The sequence below is a fragment of the Gadus macrocephalus genome, chromosome 1, assembly GCF_031168955.1.
Source record: "Gadus macrocephalus chromosome 1, ASM3116895v1".
NCBI classification, from domain to species: Eukaryota; Metazoa; Chordata; class Actinopteri; order Gadiformes; family Gadidae; genus Gadus; species Gadus macrocephalus.
Window position 1 is genome coordinate 17803373 of NC_082382.1, and position 25105 is coordinate 17828477.

At 46.0% G+C, this 25105-nt stretch overlaps 2 protein-coding genes across 4 annotated transcripts in view; both read left to right on the forward strand.

The window, feature by feature from the left end:
- Positions 1-16313, forward strand: part of LOC132461626 (adenylate cyclase type 6-like) — a 32405-nt gene extending 16092 nt beyond the window's left edge. For both annotated transcript variants that reach the window (XM_060056867.1, XM_060056859.1), the window contains exons 4-24: positions 4196-4345; positions 5231-5352; positions 6439-6550; positions 6792-6919; positions 7055-7213; positions 7371-7512; positions 7882-8013; positions 9071-9099; positions 9722-9869; positions 10061-10158; positions 10362-10449; positions 10544-10660; positions 10923-11072; positions 11338-11513; positions 11701-11733; positions 11820-11852; positions 11997-12129; positions 12529-12792; positions 13218-13422; positions 13799-13923; positions 14315-16313. In XM_060056867.1, coding sequence (XP_059912850.1) covers positions 4196-4345; positions 5231-5352; positions 6439-6550; positions 6792-6919; positions 7055-7213; positions 7371-7512; positions 7882-8013; positions 9071-9099; positions 9722-9869; positions 10061-10158; positions 10362-10449; positions 10544-10660; positions 10923-11072; positions 11338-11513; positions 11701-11733; positions 11820-11852; positions 11997-12129; positions 12529-12792; positions 13218-13422; positions 13799-13923; positions 14315-14443 — 2673 coding nt within the window. In that variant the 3' untranslated portion in view covers positions 14444-16313. The remainder of the gene's footprint in view (positions 1-4195; positions 4346-5230; positions 5353-6438; positions 6551-6791; positions 6920-7054; positions 7214-7370; positions 7513-7881; positions 8014-9070; positions 9100-9721; positions 9870-10060; positions 10159-10361; positions 10450-10543; positions 10661-10922; positions 11073-11337; positions 11514-11700; positions 11734-11819; positions 11853-11996; positions 12130-12528; positions 12793-13217; positions 13423-13798; positions 13924-14314) is intronic.
- A 537-nt stretch (positions 16314-16850) lies between these two features.
- galnt6 (UDP-N-acetyl-alpha-D-galactosamine:polypeptide N-acetylgalactosaminyltransferase 6 (GalNAc-T6)) lies at positions 16851-24803 on the forward strand. Of its 2 annotated transcripts, none has more exons than XM_060057137.1 (11): positions 16851-17110; positions 18649-19158; positions 19941-20113; positions 20485-20634; positions 21139-21373; positions 21835-21952; positions 22159-22359; positions 22565-22696; positions 22788-22889; positions 23108-23266; positions 23856-24803. In XM_060057137.1, the coding sequence occupies exons 2-11, from the start codon at positions 18677-18679 to the stop codon at positions 23967-23969; spliced, it is 1866 nt and encodes a 621-aa protein (XP_059913120.1). In that variant the 5' UTR covers positions 16851-17110; positions 18649-18676; the 3' UTR covers positions 23970-24803. The 2 variants fall into 2 exon arrangements, with proteins under 2 accessions (XP_059913120.1, XP_059913130.1); XM_060057147.1 differs by lacking the exon at positions 16851-17110 and adding an exon at positions 17177-18478.
- Positions 24804-25105: the final 302 nt, after the last annotated feature.

Sequence of the window (25105 nt, forward strand, 5' to 3'; positions counted from 1 at the left end):
AGTATACCTTGCATGGTATATTGTCAACTGGTCACTGAGTGAATGTCCTTTATGCAATGTCGCAACGGATCTGAACTTCAATGATAAGGAATGCGACCATCCAAATGTCCTCTGAATCGAAGCTATCGACATCTTAGCAAAGTTATATGTTCATCTGCTACAATCTCCTTAAATGAGTGTGTTGTCATTGTTTTAGGGTCACTATGCCTTGATGGTGCCCAGGCACACACACCCTTTTCCCCCTGTGAATGGGGGGGGTGTCTGTTTTATTGTGCTAATGATTGTTCTGTTCAGAGCAGGTGGTTGGATTGTCTTCTGTCTTGTTGTCACAACAAGGGTGTGTGTGTGTGTGTGTGTGTGTGTGTGTGTGTGTGTGTGTGTGTGTGTGTGTGGATCTGTGCGTGTGTGTGTGTGTACAGTGTAAACCTCATTTCTGGGGCTGGGATATCTTGTTTGTTTTGCTAACTTGTTTTTAAGCAACTGCTGGGTTTGCTCTGTGTTGTCTCAAGAAACGCTCAATATCTACTCCATTATGTTCTCATTTAGGAGGGGCGTGTACGTGCTTGTGTGTATATATGTGTGTGTATGTGTGGGAGAAGAGCCATACACATGCAGATTATCTCTTTCGCATGTTTTTCTCTGTCTCTCTATCGTCCCTCTCCTTCTTCATTCTGCCTTTTAAAGGCTTGTGAAGCAGCACGCCACATTGCATTCACAAATATGAAGTGATATTTACAAGGGTCAAATGCTACCATATGCACTCTGTGTAGTACAACATTCAGATACTTGTTGTATATCTGTGTCTTTTTCTCGTTATCAATGATATAATCTTAAGAGGGAACACCCTGTGCTATTTGTCATGGGTCAAGTGATTTTCCCAGACGTGTGTGTGTGTGTGTGTGTGTGTGTGTGTGTGTGTGTGTGTGTGTGTGTGTGTGTGTGTGTGTGTGTGTGTGTGTGTGTGTGTGTGTGTGTGTGTGTTTAGACGTGTGTGCATGTCTTCATGTGTGACTGTGTGTACATCCCTGTTTTAAAATGTTTTCCCTTTGCGTGCAATCTGTTTGAGAGGGAAGGGGAAGTCCGGCCACCTATTATAGATTTATGAGTAGTGTGAAATAGTCTGGTTTCACACAAACAAACACACTCACAACCACACACACACACCCACACCCACACACACACACACACACACACACACACACACACACACACACACACACACACACACACAGATATGCATATCAATTCCACAAAAAAGCACATGCATACGTTAAAAACAGCGAAATATAAAGCATGCTTTTGTTCACTGGCTCCCACAGAGTGTGTAGACTACTATACCCGAGTAGCATTTGGCCAAGCCACAGAAAACACTGCTATGTGTGTTCTTTTCTTTGGATAATCCCATTGTTCATTCACTCTATAGCGTAGTGCTCTGGGCTCACATACAGTACAGTCCCCAGCCAGCATCTCTGATTGCATTATCTCGAACCTTCACTTCTAATAGATTACCAGATGCAGTGAAGCAACCATATAAAGTTATTGAATTGTACTGATAAAACCTAAATCATCTGGTCTTTAATCAGACAGTCCGCAACGTGAACCCGGGTTTGTATCGCATCAGTGCAAGAATGAAACCCCCGTGTCACGAGTTTAACTGGCTCTTTACCAAATGTCTCTCATGGATGAACACAAACACATGCCAAGCTGGAGCTGGATAGTGACCTGGGGAACACTTGTATTCTGTGTGATCGAAATTTGTATTGCATGTAATTACTTCTGCACTCTCTATGGTGTATGGCCTCAGTGAGACTCAGTGGTCTCTAGGTTTGACTAGAGACTGAAAACAGCCGCACCCTACTTTTTACTGATAAATCGGCAGATATTTTTAAACTGATGGTCTGGTGTAGCTTTTAGAGTTGATATGAGAACAGTCTTAACATGTTCGACTAATTAGGAAGCGCGGCCCCTATTACTCTTTGTCAAAAATGTGTCACTTTTGTTTACAGCAGGTTGCTATCCATTATCCGTGACTATCGTATGGGGGGGTGCTAAAATGCTCCATAAAGACCATTTGCACAGTCCGTTACGTTGCACTCCTTTGCTGTTATTTCACTTAAATGTTCTTGTCAAAGAACAACAAATGAAACCATTGCGTTTGTGTCAAAGATGTCCTGACATGACAAAAAACAATGAGTGAAACCTGTAGGCATGTGCTTAGGGATGGGAATCGAGAACCGGTTCTTGTTCAGAACCGGTTCCGAGTCAACCGATTCCTTGGAATCATTAGCAAGCCTGCTTAACGATTCCGCTTATCGGTTCCGGTCGCGGCAAATGCGTCGCGACGTCACACACACGCTGCTTTGATTTGGTTCAGAACGCAGCAAACATGGCGCCGCCGAGGAAGAATCGCATTGTGCGTTCACACCAAACGCGACGGGGCGACAAGATCCCATACAAAGTGAACGTAGAGACGCGTATAAGGGCGAATTTTTCGCGGGAGAAAACTGGCGACAAGTTTTTGTCGTGATGACAGCCAATCAGCGTTCAACAGCGTGATAACTGAGTGATATGTGTAACGTAACAGCCAATCAGCCGTCAAACAAAGGAGAAAGTGATTGTTGCAGTTTGCGACTCCCGGAGCTGTATATATAATGGTATATAATATATTATAATTGTATATATAATATCACGGCCCACAGCTCTGTCGCCTCCGGATGGCGTAGCGTGGGGAGCTCTCATAGGGATTGGGCTTCTCGGGGTTTGTTTACCGGCGTTGCTATGGTTTCCGGTCGTGTGTGTTCCAACGGTTTATTAGGTAGGCCCATCTAATAAATCTCTGTCTAATCAATGCTTCATTTTGTTTATGTCAGTTGAATTTTGTTACAAGTTGAATGCAAATGAGCACTGTTAGCATTCCAAAAGGCACAAGCTCTTACTTGGCTGTTTTCAGTCTGTGTTTTTAGTTGTATGGCACATACAACACAAACCCAGTGTTTAAATGTGGGCGATAGTGTTTACATGTGGTCGATAGGGTTTACATGTGGTCCATAGTGTTTAAATATGGTCGATATTGTTTAAATGTGATCGACAGTGTTTAAATATGGTCGATAGTGTTTAAATATGTTCTTTTCCCTCACTCTCCACCTCATCCCTAACTCTCCACCTCAAGCTGGTGTGTAGTGAGCGTTCTGGCACCGATTGGCTGCCGTGCATCACCCAAGTGGGTGCTACATATTGGTGGTGGTTAGTGAGGTCCCCCCTTCACTTTAGGCGTCTTTGAGTGTTATTAATTATTATTATTCTTCATGTTTAACCTCTGTTTTCCTTTTATTCCTAGTCTGTTTTACATAGTTTTGAATGATGACTATATGCTCTGTAAGGTGACCTTGGGTGTCTTGAAAGGCGCCTCTAAATTAAATGTATTATTATTATTATTATTACATAATGATGGCATTTGGGCTTAAAAAGCCAAACATATATTTTTTCGTCTAGACCAATTGATTTGAAAATGTACAATTTCCTAATACTAGAAGCACTTCTGATCAGATATTAAAGAGATTTAATACAAACAAACACATTTATACTTATTTTCTCACCCAATGAGAATCGATAAGAGAATCGATAAGGAATCGGATCGATAAGCAGAATCGGAATCGGAATCGTTAAATTCTTATCAATTCCCATCCCTACATGTGCTGCTGTGTGTGTATTTGTGGTTGTGTGTCCATCTGTCTGTCTGTTTTACCAGACTGTGTGTGTGTGTGTGTGTGTGTGTGTGTGTGTGTGTGTGTGTGTGTGTGTGTGTGTGTGTGTGTGTGTGTGTTTCTGCATGTGTTTGTGGTCTGTGAGACACGATAAGAATGTGTGGCCTTCCAGAAACCACCACAGGCTGATCGAGTCCTGACCAAGTCACGTCCGGTGGCTCCATAGACGCCTCAGGAATTCCTGCGCTTGCACCGAATAATAGGACACGGAATGATATCAGCCTTATTTGTTGACCTCACCCAGTTCGCACAGGGTTCGTGATGGTGCGCACGGGGTGATTAAATGACCATTCTTTAGGCCAATTTCTCATGCTCTTCTCTTTCCCTGTGTGTGTGTGTGTGTGTGTGTGTGTGTGTGTGTGTGTGTGTGTGTGTGTGTGTGTGTGTGTGTGTGTGTGTGTGTGTGTGTGTGTGTGTGTGTGTGTGCACAGCTTGGTGCCAACATCCTGATCTTCCTGTGCACAAACATGATTGGGATCTGCACCCACTACCCTGCGGAGGTGTCCCAGCGACAGGCCTTCCAGGAGACCCGAGGGTACATCCAGGCCAAGCAGCACCTGCAGAGAGAGAACCAGCAGCAGGTACGCGCACACGCATGCGCACACACATTATCCAAGCACAGATACAAACACACACACACACACAATGTCAAAGCACACAGACCTACACAGAAGCACACGGGCGACCAAGCAGGCACGCAAACTACTCAAGACACACACACACACACACACACACACACACACACACACACACACACACACATACATTGGAAAATCCCACATGTGGAGTTTACACTATGCAAAGTATTCTAATCCCCCCCAAACACAAACCCGCACACGCACACACACCACACCGCACCACACACAAATGAGCAACAAAAGGCGTCTCCCAGTTCCCCAGTGTAATTTGTTTGTCTCAGTTTCCAAGTTCAACAATATGCTGGTGAGTGGATCCTCTCTACTCCTCTTTATTTGAATAACACGTTCCCACGCAGATGCCAACCGGGCCTCTGTGACTCACTGGGCTGGCTAGCAGCACAGGAACACATGAAAGTGAATGGGCTGAGATGAACGGCTCCCATCCCTCCCTCCCTCGCCTCTCCTCATGTCTCCACCGCTCTCTCCTCCTCCCTTCCTTCCATTTCTCCAATTCTGTAATCTCTCTCTCTCTCTCTCTCTCTCTCTCTCTCTCTCTCTCTCTCTCTCTCTCTCTCTCTCTCTCTCCTCTCTCTCTCTCTCCTTTTTCTCGGTCTTGCTCTTTCTTCTTCGCTTTCTCTGTTATCTATTTATCTCCTCCTATCCCTGTCTGTCTCTCTGTGTCAATCTCTCTATCTCTAATTTGCTCCTCCCCTTTCTCTCTCTCTGTCTCTCTCTCTCTCTCCCTCTCTCTCTCTCTCTCTCTGTCTCTCTCTCTCTCTCTCTGTCTCTCTCTCTCTCTCTCCCTCTCTCTCTCTTACCCTACTCAAGGAGCGCTTACTGCTGTCGGTGCTGCCGAGGCACGTTGCCATGGAGATGAAGGCAGACATCAATGTCAAGAAGAAAGATATGATGTTCCACAAGATCTACATCCAGAAACACGACAACGTCAGGTCAGCCGGGGAGAGCCGCGCAGGCACACAAACACTCGCACACGATGATCCACAAGTGGCCACGAACGGAGGACAGAATGTGGGTCAATCCATCCACAGCGACTGTGACATGGCTTATGAAAGCTGGGTTCATTACCGCTCCCGCCAGGCTGTGACGGTGTGTTATTGATCCGCCACACGCCAATGCACTTCCTGTAACAGACTCTGTGTAGCAGACCCTTGCTGGGCCCGCCATCCCCCGCCCCCCTTTGCCCTTGCCCTCATCTCCACCCATGTCTCAGCCCACTACCTCACCCCCACCCCCGCCGAGAAGCCATCGTTTAGTACCGCTCTGAATCCCCCTGTCTGGCCGACGGTGTTGCTGGGCTGACTTGAATGAGGTCAATTTAACAGGGGGACTTGTATTGGCTGTGGGGAATAGGGGGGCGTGCGACTCTGGTTCCGCTAAGGGAGATGTAGACAAGCAACTATTGGGACTCTAGATGGCTGAAAAATGTAAGCTAGCGCTCTCTCTCCCAGGAGATTCTTCCGTGTCATCGTTGGGTACAATGACTCAACCCAAGGACTCGCCTGTGTAGGCTGAGCATTGCAGGGCCAACAGCGCCCTCTGCATGCTGCCAGCGGTCACTGCCTCAGTTGTTTATCCCTGTATGGTTTGGTGGTCGCTATCAGAAGGCAGACATGGAAGGTATGCAGAGTGCCTGACCTTTCTCCCGGGAGTGACAGAGAGAGGGGGGATCAAACTAAACTAAAGCCATGGAGAAGTAAATCAAAGAAGAGAAGCTGAGGTTTAGAAGGCAATCATAGAAATAGAGCAGGATAGGATTGAACTGATTTGGAATGGGTGGAATGAGGTGACCTAGATCAGCCCAGACAGTGACAAGCAGAACTGAAATGATGGCCGTTTCTACACCTCTACTCAACGCCAACAAGCTGCCACGGGCCAGCCAGACTCACACACAACACGAAGTGGCGGGTAGGAAGAGGGTGGGCAATTATGCTCAGATTACTCGGATACACTTTGTGTGTTCGGCTGCCTCCATCGGTACCCCTCATGTCTGATGGTGTCTGTCGTGTGTCTTCCAGTATACTGTTTGCGGACATTGAGGGCTTCACCAGCCTGGCGTCCCAGTGCACGGCCCAGGAGCTGGTCATGACCCTGAACGAACTGTTTGCCCGCTTCGACAAGCTCGCCTCGGTGAGCACTGTGGCCTGACACGTCCCACGGGCAAAAAACAAGAAAAAACAAGAAATCACTACGGCATTCCCTCTTGCACCCGTTTTCCATTGTGTGCTTAACATCTGTTTTTTTCGCATGACACACTTTGTGTGTGTGTGTGTGTGTGTGTGTGTGTGTGTGTGTGTGTGTGTGTGTGTGTGTGTGTGTGTGTGTGTGTGTGTGCGTGCGTGCGTGCGTGCGTGTGTGTGTGTGTGTGCAGGAGAACCACTGCCTGCGCATTAAGATCCTTGGGGACTGCTACTACTGTGTCTCGGGGCTGCCTGAGCCGCGGGCCGACCACGCCCACTGCTGCGTGGAGATGGGCGTGGACATGATCGAGGCCATCTCGTAAGTCCCGCCGAAAGCGCCACGCTGCAATGCCGCGCGCTGCATGCTACATGCTACATGCTACATACCACACGCTACCCTCTGCGCTGCGCGGCCATTCGTTTGTGCGTGTCATTGTCGTGTGTATTTCCGCAGGCTGGTGAGAGAGGTGACGGGGGTCAACGTCAACATGCGGGTGGGCATCCACAGCGGGCGCGTCCACTGCGGGGTGCTGGGGTTACGCAAGTGGCAGTTTGACGTGTGGTCCAACGACGTGACGTTAGCCAACCAGATGGAGGCCGGAGGGAAGGCAGGGTAAGGCACACTCCTGCCACCGACTCCCATTGTGCCGCACAGCGTTTAGCTTAGCATTGAATTCAGTAGCCTGGAGGTCACTCAGTCTTTTTCTGAAACGTAGTCACCGCTATATCAATTTGACTCTTCAGTGACCTTGGTGTGTGTGTGTGTACAGGCGTATCCACATCACTAACGCCACGCTGCAGTATCTGAACGGGGACTATGAGGTGGAGCCAGGCTTCGGAGGAGAAAGAAACGCATACCTGAACACAAACAACATCGAGACCTTCCTGGTGCTAGGATGCAGCCAGAAACGAGTTAGTGCACACACTTATTACTGTTGACTCTTACTAATTATTCATTTAGGACACTTGCATATTTGATCACAAGCAGCTCAACAATTATTTGACATGTCAATAATGAGCAGGGAGGGGTTGGGCTCAAGGACACTCAAGGATGCTCACAGGTAGACTACGTACATTGGGGTTTGAACAAAGAACCTTTAGGCTTGTGTTCATCATGCCCTATTCAATGAACATGGGCACATTATCAAGCAAACACACTCAAGTTCCACAATCACGTCAATGCAAATGACACAAACGCTTAATGAAGTTCAGTCTCTGACTCAGTCTGTGTCTCTACCTGCTCTAACATCTGGGCTGGCTGCTGTCGGGGTGCTCCAATAGAAAGAGGAGAAAGCAATGATGGCCAAGATGCAGCGGGTCCGCGCCAACTCGGGGGACGCCTTGATGATGCCACGCTGGGTGCCCGACCGATCCTTCTCGCGAACCAAGGAGTCCAAGGTCTTCAGGCAGATGGTAAGACACAAGACACAAGCCCACTACCACCTCCCGCAACACCTTGATCACAGGATCTGAGGATAGATGAGGTCTACAACCGTCCATGTGTTGTTGATTATTTTCCTTTCTAATTAGTAAAATTCTTGCTGCGCATTCCTTTTTTAAGTGCGTCAGAAATTAAGAATATGATCACTAACCACTTGGGTGGGGCCATTTGCCTACTAGTCAACAGTTACGAAAATAAGAAGGAATGTAATTCAAGACAACGCGCTTCACAGCCAAATCGTCTTATTTATATTCAATTCAAACTCATAATACAAGTATTAAAAGAACGTCTGTGCCCTTTTCTTTTTCAAAATGTGCACAATCGACACATCTAAAGAACACACGAGAGATTCATAGCCGTATTATTGATCTGTTAATGAACAGGGTCGGGTCTTTGATTAGGGGCAGAATCCCAGGGGCTGCAATCGCATAAGCTCATCTGATGAAGCAGTTTGATCTATCTTGTCCTCTGTGAACCCCCCTCCATCCACACACACACACACACACACACACACACACACACACACACACACACACACACACACACACACACACACACACACACACACACACACACACACGCCTGGTTTGTCACTTCCTAAATCTCTCTTGCTCCCTCCTTCGTCATCCTGTCCACCCTGCCGTTGTCCTCTGCCGTTCTCTTTAATATCGTCCTCATCTCCCCCTCTCTCCATTTTCTTTAATCTTGCGATTTATGCTTTTGTGTCTTCATTACTCGGTTTACCCCATTGCGTCTGATGTTGTAACCCCCCCCTTCCCATCAGAGAAGGCCAGTGCCCCAGGGTGATGAGGGTGTAATTTGAAGCCTCCAAGTATTAATTAAAACATAAGTCTGGAACTGGGGGATAAGCTGTGCAGATGTCTTCTCTGGCGTCTGCCATAATCTCTCCCCCTTGTTTTTTAATTTATTTTTCACTCACACACAATGGATCCCTGCTTGTATTTCGTGCTCCCAACATCTTTCTATTTCTGTGTTTAATTTTCTCTCTCTCTCTCTGTCTTTTTTCAGGGAATTGATGAGGCATCCAGTAAAGACCAGTAAGTCCTCTAACCTTGTCTCTTTCCATGTGGTGATGTTGTGCGCTTGTGAAATAGAAGTAGAGTATGTGAGTGTCTCAAACCCAAACTAGTACCAATTGTTCTCTGTGTAGTTATTCAGATGTTTTCCTAATTATGTATTTTATTACTTCTAGCTTATCATCCATATTTTTCCCTCTGTGTAATGATTATTGCAAGTTATTAAGCCAAAACACAAGTGTCTCTTTTACACTTCAGATCCTGAGGATATTAGTCATTGTATTAAAATATATCACACACAATGTAGTTCTGCAAAATATGACACTATGGACATTTAGCTTATTTCAAACATTTATATATTCATAATATATTAAAATCCCAATTGTCTCGGTTAATTTGAGAAATTAGCCCAATAGGATTAAGCAGCAGGGACAGCCCTAATTGTCAAAGGAACACAGACATTCAGAGCACACACACACACACACACACACACACACACACACACACACACACACACACACACACACACACACACACACACACACACACACACACACACACACACACACACACACACACAGAGTGGATACACAGTTACCTCGACCCAGGCGTGGTGACCTTCTCTTCTTCTGCTCTGCGTCAGCCGGTGCACTCAGGAGGCGCTCAACCCAGAGGACGAGGTGGACGAGTTCCTGGGCCGCGCCATCGACGCCCGCAGCATCGACCAGCTGAGGAAGGACCATGTCAAGAAGTTCCTGCTCACCTTCCAGACCGCCATTCTGGAAAAAAAGGTCAATGATCATTGGACAGAGGACAAATCTAAAAGACGACCTGGTATGGGTTGATCAATAATAGCAAGGAGGGGCTTTTCATCATAACATTTGTATTTGGGCCCACAGGGCGGTGGGGGGAGGTAAAGGATCAGTTCATTGATTTGTCAGTGAATGGGTGTGGGTCAATGTATGGGTTCTTGTGTTTTTAGTATTCCAAGAAGGTGGACGACCGCTTCGGGGGGTACGTGGCGTGCTCGCTGCTCGTCTTCTGCTTCATTTGTGCCATTCAGCTCATCGTCTTTCCTCAGTGAGTACTGAAATCACACACTCGCTTTCCGTTCGTGTCGGAGACGTGTTTTGTTATTGTCTTTTATGAAATGATACGTCGGGAAGCTGTTCTGTTTGTTTGTCGGGCAATAAAATGTGAACAAGAGAGAGTTGCACTTGCCTCAAAAACAAATCTTCTCTCATTTACCAATAAAGAAATCTTCTCTCATGTGTCACTTGCAGCACGGCGCTCATGCTCGCTCTGTTCGTCAGCATCTTCGTCCTCCTCACCAACATCCTCTTCATCTGTGCCATCTACTCCTGTATCAAAGTAAGCGTTTTCTCCTCTTTCCAATCTACACACCCCTCACCTTTCAGTTCTGCGTCATCCTCCCTCACCACGGGTCCAATCTGCTCCTTCCTAGGTGTTCCCCGCTGCCTTGCAGACACTGACCAAGAAGATTGTCCAGTCCCGAGTGAACAGCACCCTGGTGGGAGTCATCACCATCCTGCTGCTCTTCGTCGCCGCCTTTGTCAACATGGTAAGAACAACAGCCGCGGCGCCATTCTCCGCCATTTTGCTGTGACAAGCAGAAGACTGGGGAGTCCTGCTGTGACATTTTCCAGGGATTTTAGTTGTGGACTTCAGTAGAGGATGTATGACACTAAGTGACATGGTTGATCTGTGGCATTCGCGCCACATGTTCCCCTCCCTCTTCCGGTAAATCATTTCCACACTGTGTGACCGTCCGTTGACCGCGTCTGTGTGTTTGTGTGTTCTCCCTCCCCTCTGCCTCCCACTAGTTCTCATGCAACACAGAGGGCCTGTATGATTGTGTGGCAACGGACTGGAACACGTCCGTGACCCTCTGCCTGCTCCACAACCTGACCAGAGCAGCCGAGGACGGGTTGACCCTGTGTCCCAGCCAGGCCAAGCCCTGCCATTTCCCAGAGGTCAGCATCAGCCACCCCCCCCCCCCCCCCGCCCTAACCCACCCATTGCTCCCCTCAGAGCATCCGAGCTTGAATAGCAGTGACTGTTCCCTCGCGTACCCATTGACATGCTGTCCTAAGGCAGCCGTCCGTGAGGCTGTTCCACCGCAATTGTGTTTGCATTTGTGATCAGGCGTGGCCGCCTCTATTTGTCTAACATACCTTCTCTTTCCTCGTGGCCGTCTATTCCCCACCCCTCTTCCCTTGGCCCGTCTCCCCGCTACAGTACTTCAGCTACAGCGTGATGCTGACCCTGCTGGCCTGCTCCGTGTTCCTGCACATCAGCAGCATCGGCAAGCTGGCTCTCATGGTGCTCATCCAGCTGGTCTTCATCGTGCTGGTGGAGTGGCCCCAGGTGACCCTGTTCAACAACGCCGACCTGCTGGTCACCGCCAACACGCTGTAAGTCCCCTGACCTCACTGGTTATGAGGCGCCAACCCGAGGCACACGCACTCACAGCGCACCCGGGGCCTGAGACTATTTATTTCACGCTGAGAGAATACCGGTTGACATTACAAGTACAGGAATGCAGGATTGCCCTGGATACCGCTTTGAATTCATGTCTTATGATGTTTTTCTGTTCTTCAGATCATTAAATCCCTTGAATGACTCCCAGTACTTGTAAGTTGCATTTATATTAACTACAAAGACAATTGTGGTTATGAGTCACAGTGTACAAAGAGACTAATTACCTGTTGCTTTTACAGGAGTACTTATTTAAATGAAACCACAGAGATTTGGTAAGTCCCTTTCGCCTTGTTTAAAAAAGATTGTTTGCATCGTTTTAACGCCTTTTATAAATTAATTTAATGGTTTTCTCTCGATGTGATACACCTGGTTATCCACACACGTCATCCGTATTCCTCTCCTCTCCTCTTCCTCAGCATGAAGAGCGTCACTAAAGTGTCCCTAAAGGTCATGACGCCCGTCATCCTCACGGTGTTTGTCCTCGCCCTCTACCTGCACGCCCAGCAGGTGGAGTCGACTGCACGCCTCGACTTCCTGTGGAAGCTGGAGGTAGCTGGAACGCCCAAAACTAGCACTCAAAACCGCCACACAACGTGTTCTGATTCCTGTTGCTACCCCGCACTCTAACCAAGACTTGTTTAAATGCATGTTTTACTATGCAAAGAATCAATTAATAAAATACCGCTTGTATGCTTTCATTTTCATCTGCCTCACTTGAGAATGCTTTGGGTACAAATGTCCTCTAAGTGTTTAGGTAGGAGCCCATTGCAGGAGTCAACCAATCGATTTGGATTGGATTCAATTAGTAGTGAATTTAAGCCGGTGAAGTCTTCGGTCCAACCATGCATAGACGCGGTACATGAAAACCCTGAGTTAGTCAATGTCATTCCATCCGGCTTGCTCTAATCTCCTCCCCCCCCCCCCCACCCCCACCTCCCACTGCCCCAGGCCACAGAGGAGAAGGAGGAGATGGAGGAGCTCCAGGCCTACAACCGCCGGCTGCTCCACAACATCCTTCCCAAGGACGTGGCCGCCCACTTCCTGCAGCGCGAGCGGCGCAACGACGAGCTGTACTACCAGTCGTGCGAGTGCGTGGCCGTCATGTTCGCCTCCATCTGCAACTTCTCCGAGTTCTACGTGGAGCTGGAGGCCAACAACGAGGGGGTGGAGTGCCTCCGCCTGCTCAACGAGATCATCGCTGACTTCGATGAGGTGTGTGTGTGGGTGTGTTTGTGTTTGCCATGGGTGGGTCTTTTTGGGATCTTTAGCGGGGATTCTTCTCTATTTTATGTCTTTCTTTAATATCCTGTTTATAGATAATTGCATAATATTTATGGAAGGTTTTTCGATATTGGAACACTCTACAACTGTTAAAAGGTTGCTGAAAAATCAGTTGAAAATCTGCCTCTTCTGACATCACAAGTGGGCGTGTCTACCTGGATGTGTGCTGGATAGATCAGCCTACCAGCCTACCCAGTAGACTCTGGCAAACGTTGCTCTATCCGTCATACATCTTGGTGGGCACGCCCACTTGTGATGTCGGGAAAAGACCGATTTTCAAAATGGCTGACCGCACTCCTCACACCTGGTGCTATAATATCTCGCCTTTAACTCCTTCTCTCTCTCTCTCAACCCAGATCATCAGCGAGGACCGGTTCCGTCAGCTGGAGAAGATCAAGACCATCGGCTCCACCTACATGGCCGCCTCGGGCCTCAACGCCTCCACCTACGACAGGGAGGGCCGCTCCCACATCCTGGCCCTGGCCGACTACTCCATGCGGCTGAGGGAGCAGATGAAGTACATCAACGAGCACTCCTTCAACAACTTCCAGATGAAGATAGGTCAGTGAGGGTAGATAAGACACCAGCACGCTGATCCTGGGGAGGGCATTTTTTTCTACATCCTCATTATCGATGCATTTCAAGGGGGGGGAAGGGAGTGTAGCAGCAGGACTGGGGACTAGGGTGTTGCACACATAACTGAAAAGTTACTGGGCTAGTTCCCCAATGTCCAGACCTGCAACCTACCTCCAGGCATCGTTGGGCCCAAGTGTCTTACCTCGACCTGCTCCGAGTAGGCTCCCTCATGAAATGCATGTTAGTTTGACGTCAATCTTTTGATATATATTTGGTTTCTAGCCTAATGTAAATAACGGTCCTATTTGCTTAAAGGAAAGTGGATGAGATTGATCAGAACCTGTGTTTTGGGTATTCCCAGGGCTCAACATGGGTCCGGTTGTGGCAGGAGTTATTGGGGCGCGGAAACCCCAGTATGACATCTGGGGCAACACGGTCAACGTGGCAAGTCGCATGGACAGCACGGGACTGCCCGACTACATCCAGGTATCATGCATGAGCAACCACAGGAATGTATCATACTGACCTTACAAACGATGCTAGTACTAGTAGGACAGTTAACTAGTGATCTATCCTTGACCAAAATGGGGACTCTAGCCCAACGAAGGCTGCTCTGTAACAGATATGTATAATATCGTAATATAATAACAAAGATATGATTCATGATGGAGTGGACGGCATGTCAACCACTTCCCAAATGAAACATCCTCATCGATTCCTATTTCAGCACATTCAATTAGATGCATTCGATTTATTCATTGTTTAACATATCGACGTTGTTAACATTAGCCCTTAGCCTTCAGCCTTCCACAGAACTGCCATCATTTCGTCAGGAGGCCGTCAGGTCTTACTGCCCTTTGTCCATGTGATCTCCTAGGTGACGGCGGACCTGCAGCACGTGCTGGTGAACCGGGGCTACCAACTGGACTACCGCGGCGTGGTCAAGGTGAAGGGCAAGGGGGAGATGACCACCTACTTCCTCACCAGCGGGCCCCAGAGCAGTTAGCGAGCGGCCGTACCACAACGTCACTTCCCCCTGCACTGACGAGACACCAGGGAGACCCGCAGGGTCCAGGAGGAGGAGGGTGGGGGAGGAAGACAAGGCCATAGTGCGGAGCACTAAAGCATGCTGGGAAGCACGTGGCGGGGAGAGAGACGACGGCCAAGAAGGACACCGGCCGGCCTTCTCTTTTTGCCCTGGCGCTGCGCCTATGCACACACATAGGAAGCCGGGTTTTTATTTGAAGGTTGATTCCCCACCCCTCCCAAGCTGCTTGAGGAATCGTGAAGGGGCACATGTTTTTTTGCCTGTGTTTGTCTACACTTCACCCAGAGTTATTTATTTAAATCGGGAGGGATTCTTTTTTTTTTTTTTAATGACTACCTTGTTATAACAAGACCATCGCTTCATGAAGAAAATATGCAAAGAATACGTGAAGGAAAATAAAATGACCAAAGAACAAATGTTTGAGAGATACACAAACACGACATGTTTATAAATGCGTGTGGGATGCAGTCGGAAATGTCTTGCATTTTACTCGAGTATAGTAATCTTCAGTTATTTATTGTTGAGTTTGTCCGCTCTCTACTACAGAAGCCAAGGTACCACTGCTGTCGTCGATGGGGGAGAACTCTTTCTAACTCGCGCAGTGTAGCGTTCCCACACACATGACAGCTTGGATTTCCTTTGGGGTGTTTTGTTTCTTTTTTTTTACCAGAATCCGTCCTCTCTTTCAAATGTTAATAAGCAAGATTATAGATGTGTGTTTTGCAGAGAAGTATGACTGATTCATTAATTGCTCCCACCTGACAATGTATTTTTGGTACAACCCCAAATATTTTTGGAGATAAAGGCGAAATGGCTCTATAAGCACTTGTGGTACAAAAGAGATTGTTTTACCTGTTACAATGTGTGTGTGTGTGTGTGTGTGTGTGTGTGTGTGTGTGTGTGTGTGTGTGTGTGTGTGTGTGTGTGTGTGTGTGTGTGTGAGAAAGAATATATAACAGAATGCCTTTTTTGATCTTCGAAGGCAAAACTTTTCACTGTGAGTTTTTTACAAAACTGTAAGACAAATGCTTTCTCGCCAAACTGGTCGCTACAAAGCATATTTGATATTATACTTTGTAGTCGTGTCTCCATTCCTAGAACATGTTAGAGAAGAAAATGGGGATTTTCTGACATGTCTATTGGGCTGTGATTCTAGTTTCATTCCGTTAGAAACAATTGATGAGTTTTTCATTATTGTTTCAATGTCCAAACATAAGCTGGCTGTCCTGAAAGGTAAAACATAGACTGTTTTGAACGGATACGCTGTATGTAGGAACTTACTGTTCACAGGTATTGCCTTGAGATTAATGCTGTTCTGTGGTACAGGTATTCTGTTCACAAACGAATCCACAATACAGCATTTCTTTCAGCAACATTTTCTGGTACATGGTACTCTAAGTCGGTCATTTGAAATCAATAACTCAAATCTTGGATCTCTTCTCCATGGTAACACTACTGAGAATTAGCATTCACTATGTTGCGTGTGGTATATAGCTAAAGAGGTTGTGTCACTGAAATGTAAAGTGAGAGATGTAATGATGTAAATGACTTCCTGTTTGCCAGCAGGTTGAAAAGATAGTCAAAACGAATAACACTGAAGCCATGTTTAAAAAGTAACCATAGGGACCATCATCAATGAAGTGTGCCAGTCTTCTTTCTTCATCACAGAAAAAAACGTCATATTTGTCTGTATTCCAGATTAATTAAGGTGAACAGTACTTTGTTCCTTTTACATTAAAAGAGACCCTTCAAATAGAATGATATATGAATAATTGATTCCACAGATTTCCCTTGAATAAGAAATCAATAAATTGCTGATTTGCGTTAATCTGGATGTTTCTGTTTTTATGATGTTATTTGTCATTCATGGATTTCTAATAATAAGGTATATTTAACAATAATGAACATTTAGCAAAATAGATACTGAAGAGAGCCTATGGCTCAATTTTTCTTATTTTGTGTGTTCTAGTCTCAGACTATCAAATTATTTATGTTAGGATAATGAATACTTATTATGCTATTAGTTATATATGTTTATATAACTAGATTATTTACAGGTTGAGGGTAATTCACATTTTTTAACTGGCCAAAACAGTGAAACTTACCCTCCTTTGTCGGACCCTCTCCACTTCTGAATGTATCAGTCTAAGGTTTCCCCACGACACTGGAGATAGTATGTAGCTAATTGCCTCAGAATTAATAATTAATTTAATCGGCGGTAATAGGAATGTTAACTTACACCACTCAGTGGTGAGCATTAATTAAACTTAGCCGAATTAGTTGTATGACAGTTGACTAGTGAGGGCTGTCTATGAAACACCATTTGATTGAGAGAGAGTAGAAACACTTTCCAAAAAAGTATTGTCAGCGGGTCTGCGCCCCGCTCGGTCGTGCGGGACGACGGTAGGGGCCCGCCACCAGGGGACTCTGTAAATCACCCCAACTCGTGGCACCTGTTACACTGAGAGGCAAGACGCGAGGCCACGGCGTCACGGTATCGCTTGTCGTCTCTTCTCCATCCTCTCCCATGACTTCCACACCTAGAAGACAGCGTTGGATCCCCCGTCTCTTCTGAGCGGTGATCAAAGACTAATTAGTCGAAGAAATAAGTCGAGTCCGGTCGAGGTAAGGAACGTCTCTGGGAAATACGAAACTTGTAGCTGCTGCTTCGCGTGTCGGTTGTCTTCCTCGTTGTAGATGGGAGGCTCAGGCTAGATGTGGACTTATTTTTGTCAACATTATTGATCCACGTTTCAGGATGGAGAGTTACGTTTTTCTAGGAAAGGAAAGGATTTTAGAAAGTGATGCTTGTGAAATTCGGATTCGTTTTTTAATGTTGTTTCTGGTTGCTTCTTCAGGGTTGATCCCGCTGTTTTGATCATATTGTCGCTTACAGTCTTTTCCTGTTTCAATTTTAAACGGTTGTCACTAAACTTGAATGTGTCTTGTGTGCCCGTTTGTATACATTCAGTGCAGGCACAGTATCGCATTTCCTCACCTTTGGACAGAATAGCGATAAACTCCTGTCTGAAAAACTTGACTTTAAGAATCTTAAACTCTATAACATAAATCACTTTTGCCATACAACCTGTTCAATCGGTTATTACTGTAGTGACAAGTAGGGCTGGTTCCCTAAAAGTCCATTAATGATTATGTGTTGTTCATTGAGTCGTAGCCTACTCAACAGTTGTCTCGTTTGAATCACAAGTCTATTGTTTCTTGGATCAATTATGAAGGAGGCTGGCTGGAGACCAGAGTAAATTAATTATGTGCCAATAAGAGTCTCTAAACAGTGATTATTTGAGTTCATGCGGATGTTCGCATAGCAAGCATATCCTGTTACGTTAACATCAACCTTCCAAGAAAATTGGTTACTTCAGTAACAGGGCTTTGAAGGGGAATACTACTGACGTTGGCTTAGGTTGGATGCTATGGTGTAGGGGTGAAAAATCTGTCTCTTCTATTGACATTAATATTTTGAGGGGGATTTTTTAAGCAAACATTCAAACTTTTACATTGCTAATCTCCTGTTACCTCTGGTAGGCCTATAGGCTATTATCTTACCAACTTTATTGTCAACTCTTTCCAAGAGCTCAACAAACAGGTTTCGGCTGTTGAATCAAAATGTTCTCATTAACACATTTGCTCATTGTAGGCCACATTTTGATTTAAGCCCTGTAATATAAGTAAGTAATGACACACTTTGTTTAACTTGCTGGAGGACTTTATTTTGTTTTCCTTCTTCTACCATATGCTTACTTTCACATGGATACGTGTTTCAAGGACGTTCTTGTAAAGGCCTGCACCCTTGTGTCATTCATTATCAGCCATGGGAGTTGTACGTTGAGCCTTCATTGCATTGGCCACCTGCTGACACGTAGCTCGCGCAGGGCAGTGGCAGCAGGTGTATAGAGGTGTGTTTCTCCCCACAACCTTTTCCTGTGGGACTGCATTCTAGAGGGGGAAGGCGTGGAAGTCAGATAGACGTGTTTGGTAAGGGCGAACTAGCCGCCGTGTCAGACCGGTTTGAGGTATTTAAACACTTTGCAGAGTCTGTCATTCTCAGCAGATAAACGGCTGAGGGTTGCCTCTTCAAAGTCAAATGTAAGAAAATGAAACGAGTGTATACTCTACTGAACATGCTTTCTGCCTTGTCTCAACAGTCTTCAGTGCATCGGCCCATTCTGCAGCATGCGTCTGTTTTTTCGACGGCGTGTGTCCCCCATTAAGTTGGCCCTGCTGGGGGGAGCGCTGTTCATGGTGGTGCTGGTGGTTCTCCAGTGGGACGTGAGCTCGGCTCCCACCCAGGACCGCTGGCTCCGCGACCTGGTGGATAAGAGGGACCAAGTCCTGGGCATGGTGCAGGAGGCGGTCAACAACCTGGGCTTCCAGATCAGGGCTCCGTTGCGACCCAGCGTGGAGCCCCAGCCCACCCAGAACGTCCGCTGCCCGTCGGGGTTCTACAGCCAGGCTGATCTCCGGCCTGTCCTGGAGAGACCCCCGCAGGACCCCAAGGGATTCGGGGCTGACGGCAAGGCCTTCGTGAAGGACACCATGAGTAAAGAGGAGGAGAGGGAGAAGGCGGAGGGCCAGACACGCCACTGTTTCAACCAGTTTGCCAGTGACCGCATCTCACTCAGCCGTAGCCTCGGAGACGACACCAGGCCCTCAGAGTACGCTCCATGTTTTGTGTTGTATTGCTGAGCTTCCCGGTGGCTGACTAGCTCTGTTGTACCATTGTCCCGCCCCCTTCACACGCACACTAGTCCACATCCACTGCGTAGTTAATGTTTGAGCATATCCAAATATAATTTATTGATCCAATGCATATACTTCATCTTTGTGACAGTATTTAAGCCTCAATTAGAATAAATGTTTGGCCAGGTCACGGCACTGTCTCAATACAAAGGCAATCATTTCATGATTTAATTTCTAAACCATGACTTAAATAACTACAAGCATAAGAACATGCCAAGCGGTCATTGCATTGTGACGTTGTGATGTACAAGCCCAAATTCTATAGTCTAATGTCAACCTTATCTCGTTTAACAGAGTTTCTATCTTCCCAAGAATATATTGTCACTGAGTTAATAAATATATTTTTTTATTTAATAATTACCTCGGTGACATTATTTCTCTCTCGCTGTTTAACCGTTTCCTCTGTCAGAGGTGTGAATTGGCCAGGTGGGTTTCCTGTATCTGTAGTACTGTATGCGTAGGGTTGAGCTATATTTGTCTAAAAGTGAAACTGTGCAAACAGTTCATTTTCCCTTTCACTGCTCCTGTGGTACTTGGTCACTTCCTCAATGACGCATTGAAAGAATTCGAGTACACTGTACTTTAAGAGTAAACGATTCTTTCATCTTATGTTCTAATTGCTTGTAAAACATTCCACAATGTTTATAATGAAAGCCACAATACTTTCATCAAACGTATCCAAATAATTGTTGTCCAGGTGCGTGGAGCGTAAGTTCCGTCGGTGCCCAGCGTTACCAACCACCAGTGTGATCATAGTGTTCCACAACGAGGCCTGGTCCACCCTCCTCAGAACCGTGTACAGCGTCCTGCACACCTCCCCCGCAAGCCTGCTCACCGAGATCATCATGGTGGACGACGCCAGCACTGCAGGTGTGTGTGTGTGTGTGTGTGTGTGTGTGTTAACCATTGCCTTTGACGCCATCTTAATGAGAAATTGTCTCCTCCTCGGACTGAAGCTTGATGTATAGATGCATAAAATGAAACTTTATAGATATGGTAGTAAACTGTAGTAAAATGTAAAATAAATATATCTACAGACCTTTTTTAGAGAGCAGACTGATTCTGTAGATCCCTGTGCCCCTGGTGGCCGTGCACAAGTAAAGGGGTTTGTTGTTAAACACTGCCATTCATCCCCTCCCATTGTACCTAATGAAGAGGCTGTGCAGGATTCTCGTACCTGGTTTCTGATGGGTTTCTGCGATAGTGGTTCTACAGGATACTAACTATGCCGTCTCTCCTAGAGCACCTGAAGAGCCAGCTGGACGAATACGTGCGTCAGCTGAAGATAGTCCGTGTGTTGAGGCAGCGCGAGAGGAAAGGCCTGATCACCGCCAGGCTTCTAGGTGCCAGCGAGGCCAAGGGTGAAGTGCTGACCTTCCTAGACGCACACTGTAAGGAAATCCCCCAGTATAAATCAATGCAGACACAAGGACATATGGCTTGCTTGTCATGTTCATGTTGTCATTGCCGTATTCGTGGAATGGGGACTCGAAAGAGTTATAAATCGGGTTTGTTTTGAAGTTCCCTCCCGGCATGGTTTTCCCTTCCTGTGTAAACAGCGCTGCGTCCAACCATTTCCTTCAGGCTAGGAGTCATGGTCATGCATGCACTCTGTTATTTTCTTGTTACCTGTGTGTTTATTGAGCCTTTCTACTGCTGTTTTCTGGGATCTATGTCACGTCTGTTGTGCTCAACATTTATATATAAAAGATTAGAGGCCAGAGGAAGTTATATTATACGTTTCTAAATAAAAGGGGAACAAAAACAACCCTTGGCCAAATTGGATGTTTGTTGCTTTTATAATTTGTCTACTCCGTCCTTGTTCTCTCCAAGCGGTTGATGGTGCTGCCATGTGTGACCCTGAGGGAGATCTAACCTTCTGCCCATCTCCATAGGTGAGTGTTTCCACGGCTGGCTGGAGCCCCTGCTGGCCCGCATCGTGGAGGAGCCCACAGCGGTGGTCAGTCCAGAGATAACGTCCATCGACATGAACTCGTTCAGTTTCCATAAGCCTGTGGCCAACGCTCGCTCCTACAACCGAGGCAACTTCGACTGGAGCCTCTCCTTCGGCTGGGAGAACATCCCAGAAGACGCCAAGAAGAAACGTCCGGACGAAACCTATCCTATTAAGTAAGTGTCCGTCAAGGGTGCGGTTCCCCATTTTACGATGAGAAGGCTACACGCGTTGCTTTGTAATTGGGATTGGTTTCTACCCTGGGAATCCAGATTTCTCGTGAGAACACAATTTTTGAATTTGCTACTCTTGATTCCCCTGGATCCAAACATTAACAACCAATCACATGGGCGTATTTGATGTAGGCGGGCCAGAAGCGAGCTAATCAGATGACAACAGCGCTGCTACGGAATAAGTCAGTAAACATTGCAAGGTGGCTTCGGATGAACACCAGTTGTTTTGAAACGGCTTTAGCCGGAACAATGAAAGTTATACACTTGGCTTTTACACTGAAAGAGGAACAGAAAACGACACTCAAAGCTGGCTAGTTTGTTTCCCTATTTACATTAATGTAATCATGATTAAATTTCCAGTCAGGGTACTGCTTTTCATATTCATCCAATGTTCTCTTTCTCAGGACGCCTGCTTTTGCTGGAGGTCTATTCTCCATTTCTCAGGAGTATTTTGAACACATTGGAACGTACGATGACAAGATGGAGATCTGGGGTGGAGAGAACGTGGAAATGTCTTTTAGGGTTGGTTTATTTTGCATAATCCATCTTAATACCACAACCACGGCTTGATCAATTATCATTCTTATTTCCAACACCCTAAACTTCTCGTTTTACCTTAATAAATAACCAACGGCTAATGTCATTCATATTACACACCAACCAGCATGTTCGACCGCCATTGTTTTTATGCATTGTTATTTTAATCGGTCCCAAACCGTTTTCCCCAGGTATGGCAGTGTGGAGGCCAGCTTGAGATCATTCCTTGCTCAGTTGTGGGTCATGTCTTCCGCTCCAAGAGCCCCCACACCTTCCCCAAGGGCACAGAGGTCATCACCCGCAACCAGGTGCGCCTGGCAGAGGTCTGGATGGACGGCTACAAGGAAATCTTCTACCGCCGCAACGGGAATGCTGCAAAGATGGCCAGAAACGTTAGTGATTATCTAAAAAAAAAAATTGAAAAGTATTGTGATCTTAACTGGTCATCTTGATTATCCCATTGAACTAGTTGTTCAGGGATGATTTTGTTGTTTTGGGATTACAAAGTTACAGGGTTTACAGCTAATATCCTCCACTGTCCTATATGGTTTGTCACAAGTCTATCAGTCCTAGCATTTTTAAATGTCTATTTTACAGAACAATTATGGAGACATCTCTGATCGATTGAAACTGAGAGAGAGGCTTCAATGTAAAAACTTCACATGGCTTTTGGAAAACATCTACCCAGAGATTTTTTTGCCAGACCTACACCCGAAAAAATTTGGAGCGGTAAGTCATGGTCTTTTCGACACATTGTTCAGGTCTCCCTTGGGATGCTGGTGATGTAAACAGATTATTATTTTTTTTGAATTTTTGATAGATACGAAATGCTGGATCCCTTTCATGCCTGGATGCAGGGGAAAGCAACAAGGGTGGAAAACCAGTCATTATGTATACCTGTCACAACATGGGCGGCAACCAGGTATTGTATTAATAATCGTGTGTCACCTAAGTCCAAAAAGTCTGTCTGTAAAAGAGGTGGGGCTCTGAGCTCATTCAGATCTGTGGTATTGGCAGACTTAACCCACACCAGTGATTCATATTTGCTTCACAACTCTTTGTCTGTCAGGCAGAGGTGTTCAGTAACACCAGCTGACGGCCTGAGGTGCTGGTCCTGATCATGTGTTTGTTCCTTTGTAGTACTTTGAGTATACGTCTTCTAACGAGCTGCGGCACAACATTGGAGAACAGTTGTGTCTCCACGCCGCGCCCGCGGGTAAGGCCATCACTCTGGAAGTCTGCCAGCGCAAAGGAAAAGGCACCAGTATCTCTCCTCATCAGGAGTGGGAGTTTATAGAGGTGAGGACACACTGGAGTGATGTGGACCTACCAGGTTGTATCCCCCCCTATTTTTGGATCCAGAAGGCGAGCGATGCTATGGCAGACCTTCTGGGGGAGATGACAGAGTACCTTGCCTTGGAAACAGAAAACTTAAAAGGGGCTTGTGCCTTGTGTCCTGTTTGATTATGGTTGTATTTTATTGAAGGTTGACCCATTTGCATGAGAGGATGAGGGATTCAGAAGAGAATTTTTGTCTAATTTATCCATTGATCCAAGGTATTGATTTGAAACCTTCAGAAAAATGTCCTGCGAACACCCAGGACGGGATGGACAGCTCGTCCTAACGGGCAAAGTTCTCTAGTAATGGCTGACTTTCTGTTCACTCGTAGCCAATTACACCCTTAATATCTAAGGTCTCAAGCAACTTGATTCAGTTGAAAACAAAAAGGAACCTAAAGAAAGTGAAATGCCGCATTTGCTCTCCAAGAGTTGAGCTCGTCATTATCCGATTTTAGATGATAACTATTAAGTCCGATCTGTGATACTATTTCTCCCAAACCCTAACCAGAGTGGGATTAACATTTGTTATTTTTCCTCTATCCCGCAGGGAAGCGTCCTGAGGAACCCAAGTAGTGGTCAGTGTTTAGAGCTCAAAGCCAGTGAGCTTAAGATGGAGAAGTGTGACGAGGCCAACGTCCACCAGCGCTGGGAGTTCAGTTGACCTGCCTCCCAGCCAACCACTGACCTGTGGCCCACTGTCACTGAACATCGAGGGGTCAGGAACTCGTACTTTCAGCACGTATGATGTATCCTGCTGTAGAGGTTGGGCCAGTCCCCAGTGGGAACTCTGAAGATGGACCTGGATGGAAGCGAAGCGCTCTATAAATCATCCAAGGGCCACCTTTGATTTTAAATGTATTTATGGTGGAAACTGAGCGAATGAAGGAAAGACAATTGGGAGAGGGTTTCTTGGTACTGACAACACAGACCTTCCAACCACAACGTGGCGCATAAAACAACTGTCAAGAGTGCCTATTTCACACTCCAACTTTTAAAATCAAAGTATATACATACTTTGACCGACGATGAATGTTTGATTATGTGCTGCAGTGACAATGGAAATGTTTTGCCAAAGGGAATGATTTTTTTTTTATAAATGTGTATTAACTTAAATCATTTGTATTTATTTGGTATATTAATTTTATTTCTGATCAATTTCCTGCTTCATATTTATGTGTCGCTTTCGTGTTTTTTCCTTGAAAGGTTCATCAAAACATTTAGACCTGCATTACCTAACGTCCGCTGATGACATCACTCTTGTTCAGAATTTGATGGATTCTAGATTGGTTTGATTACGAAGGATAAATTAACCTTGTTTGATGAATCAGGGATGCAGATTGACAATTTGGTGTAGAAACGACAAATAAATGTAAGTGACGGCTTCATGTGAAAGGGTAACATGATGCAGGTTTAAAGAAGTTTTTTTTTTTTAGCATCAATGTTGATGGGACTGATGTGTTTGACATATGACAATAAAATTGTCTACAATGCTTCACTAGGCTGTAATACTGCATGTAGGCCTGCCTCCCCGGACGCTAACACGCGGTTTATGATTTAACCGACGAGTTAATATTTCACCAAGTATAGGGCCACTGTTTGTCCAAGGATGGGCCATACAGGATGTTAATTTTAAACGATGTTGCATATTAGGCGGTTGTAAATCAAAACGTACACTGTCTCCAAGTTGTATAGCTAGATATATGATAATGCTGCTGGGTGATGGAATATAGGTTAGGGGTGTCTACGTAATGTGTCAGGTGGGGAACAAGAGCATTATTCAAGAATACATTATTTGGA

Excerpts from the sequence above, each read along its gene's own strand:
- galnt6 (XM_060057137.1), top strand. The coding sequence starts at position 18,677 with ATGCGTCTGTTTTTTCGACGGCGTGTGTCCCCCATTAAGTTGGCCCTG. Across the intron at positions 20,635-21,138 it reads GACCTTCCTAGACGCACACT|GTGAGTGTTTCCACGGCTGG; the intron begins GTAAGGAAATCC and ends CCATCTCCATAG. Across the intron at positions 22,697-22,787 it reads ACCCGAAAAAATTTGGAGCG|ATACGAAATGCTGGATCCCT; the intron begins GTAAGTCATGGT and ends AATTTTTGATAG.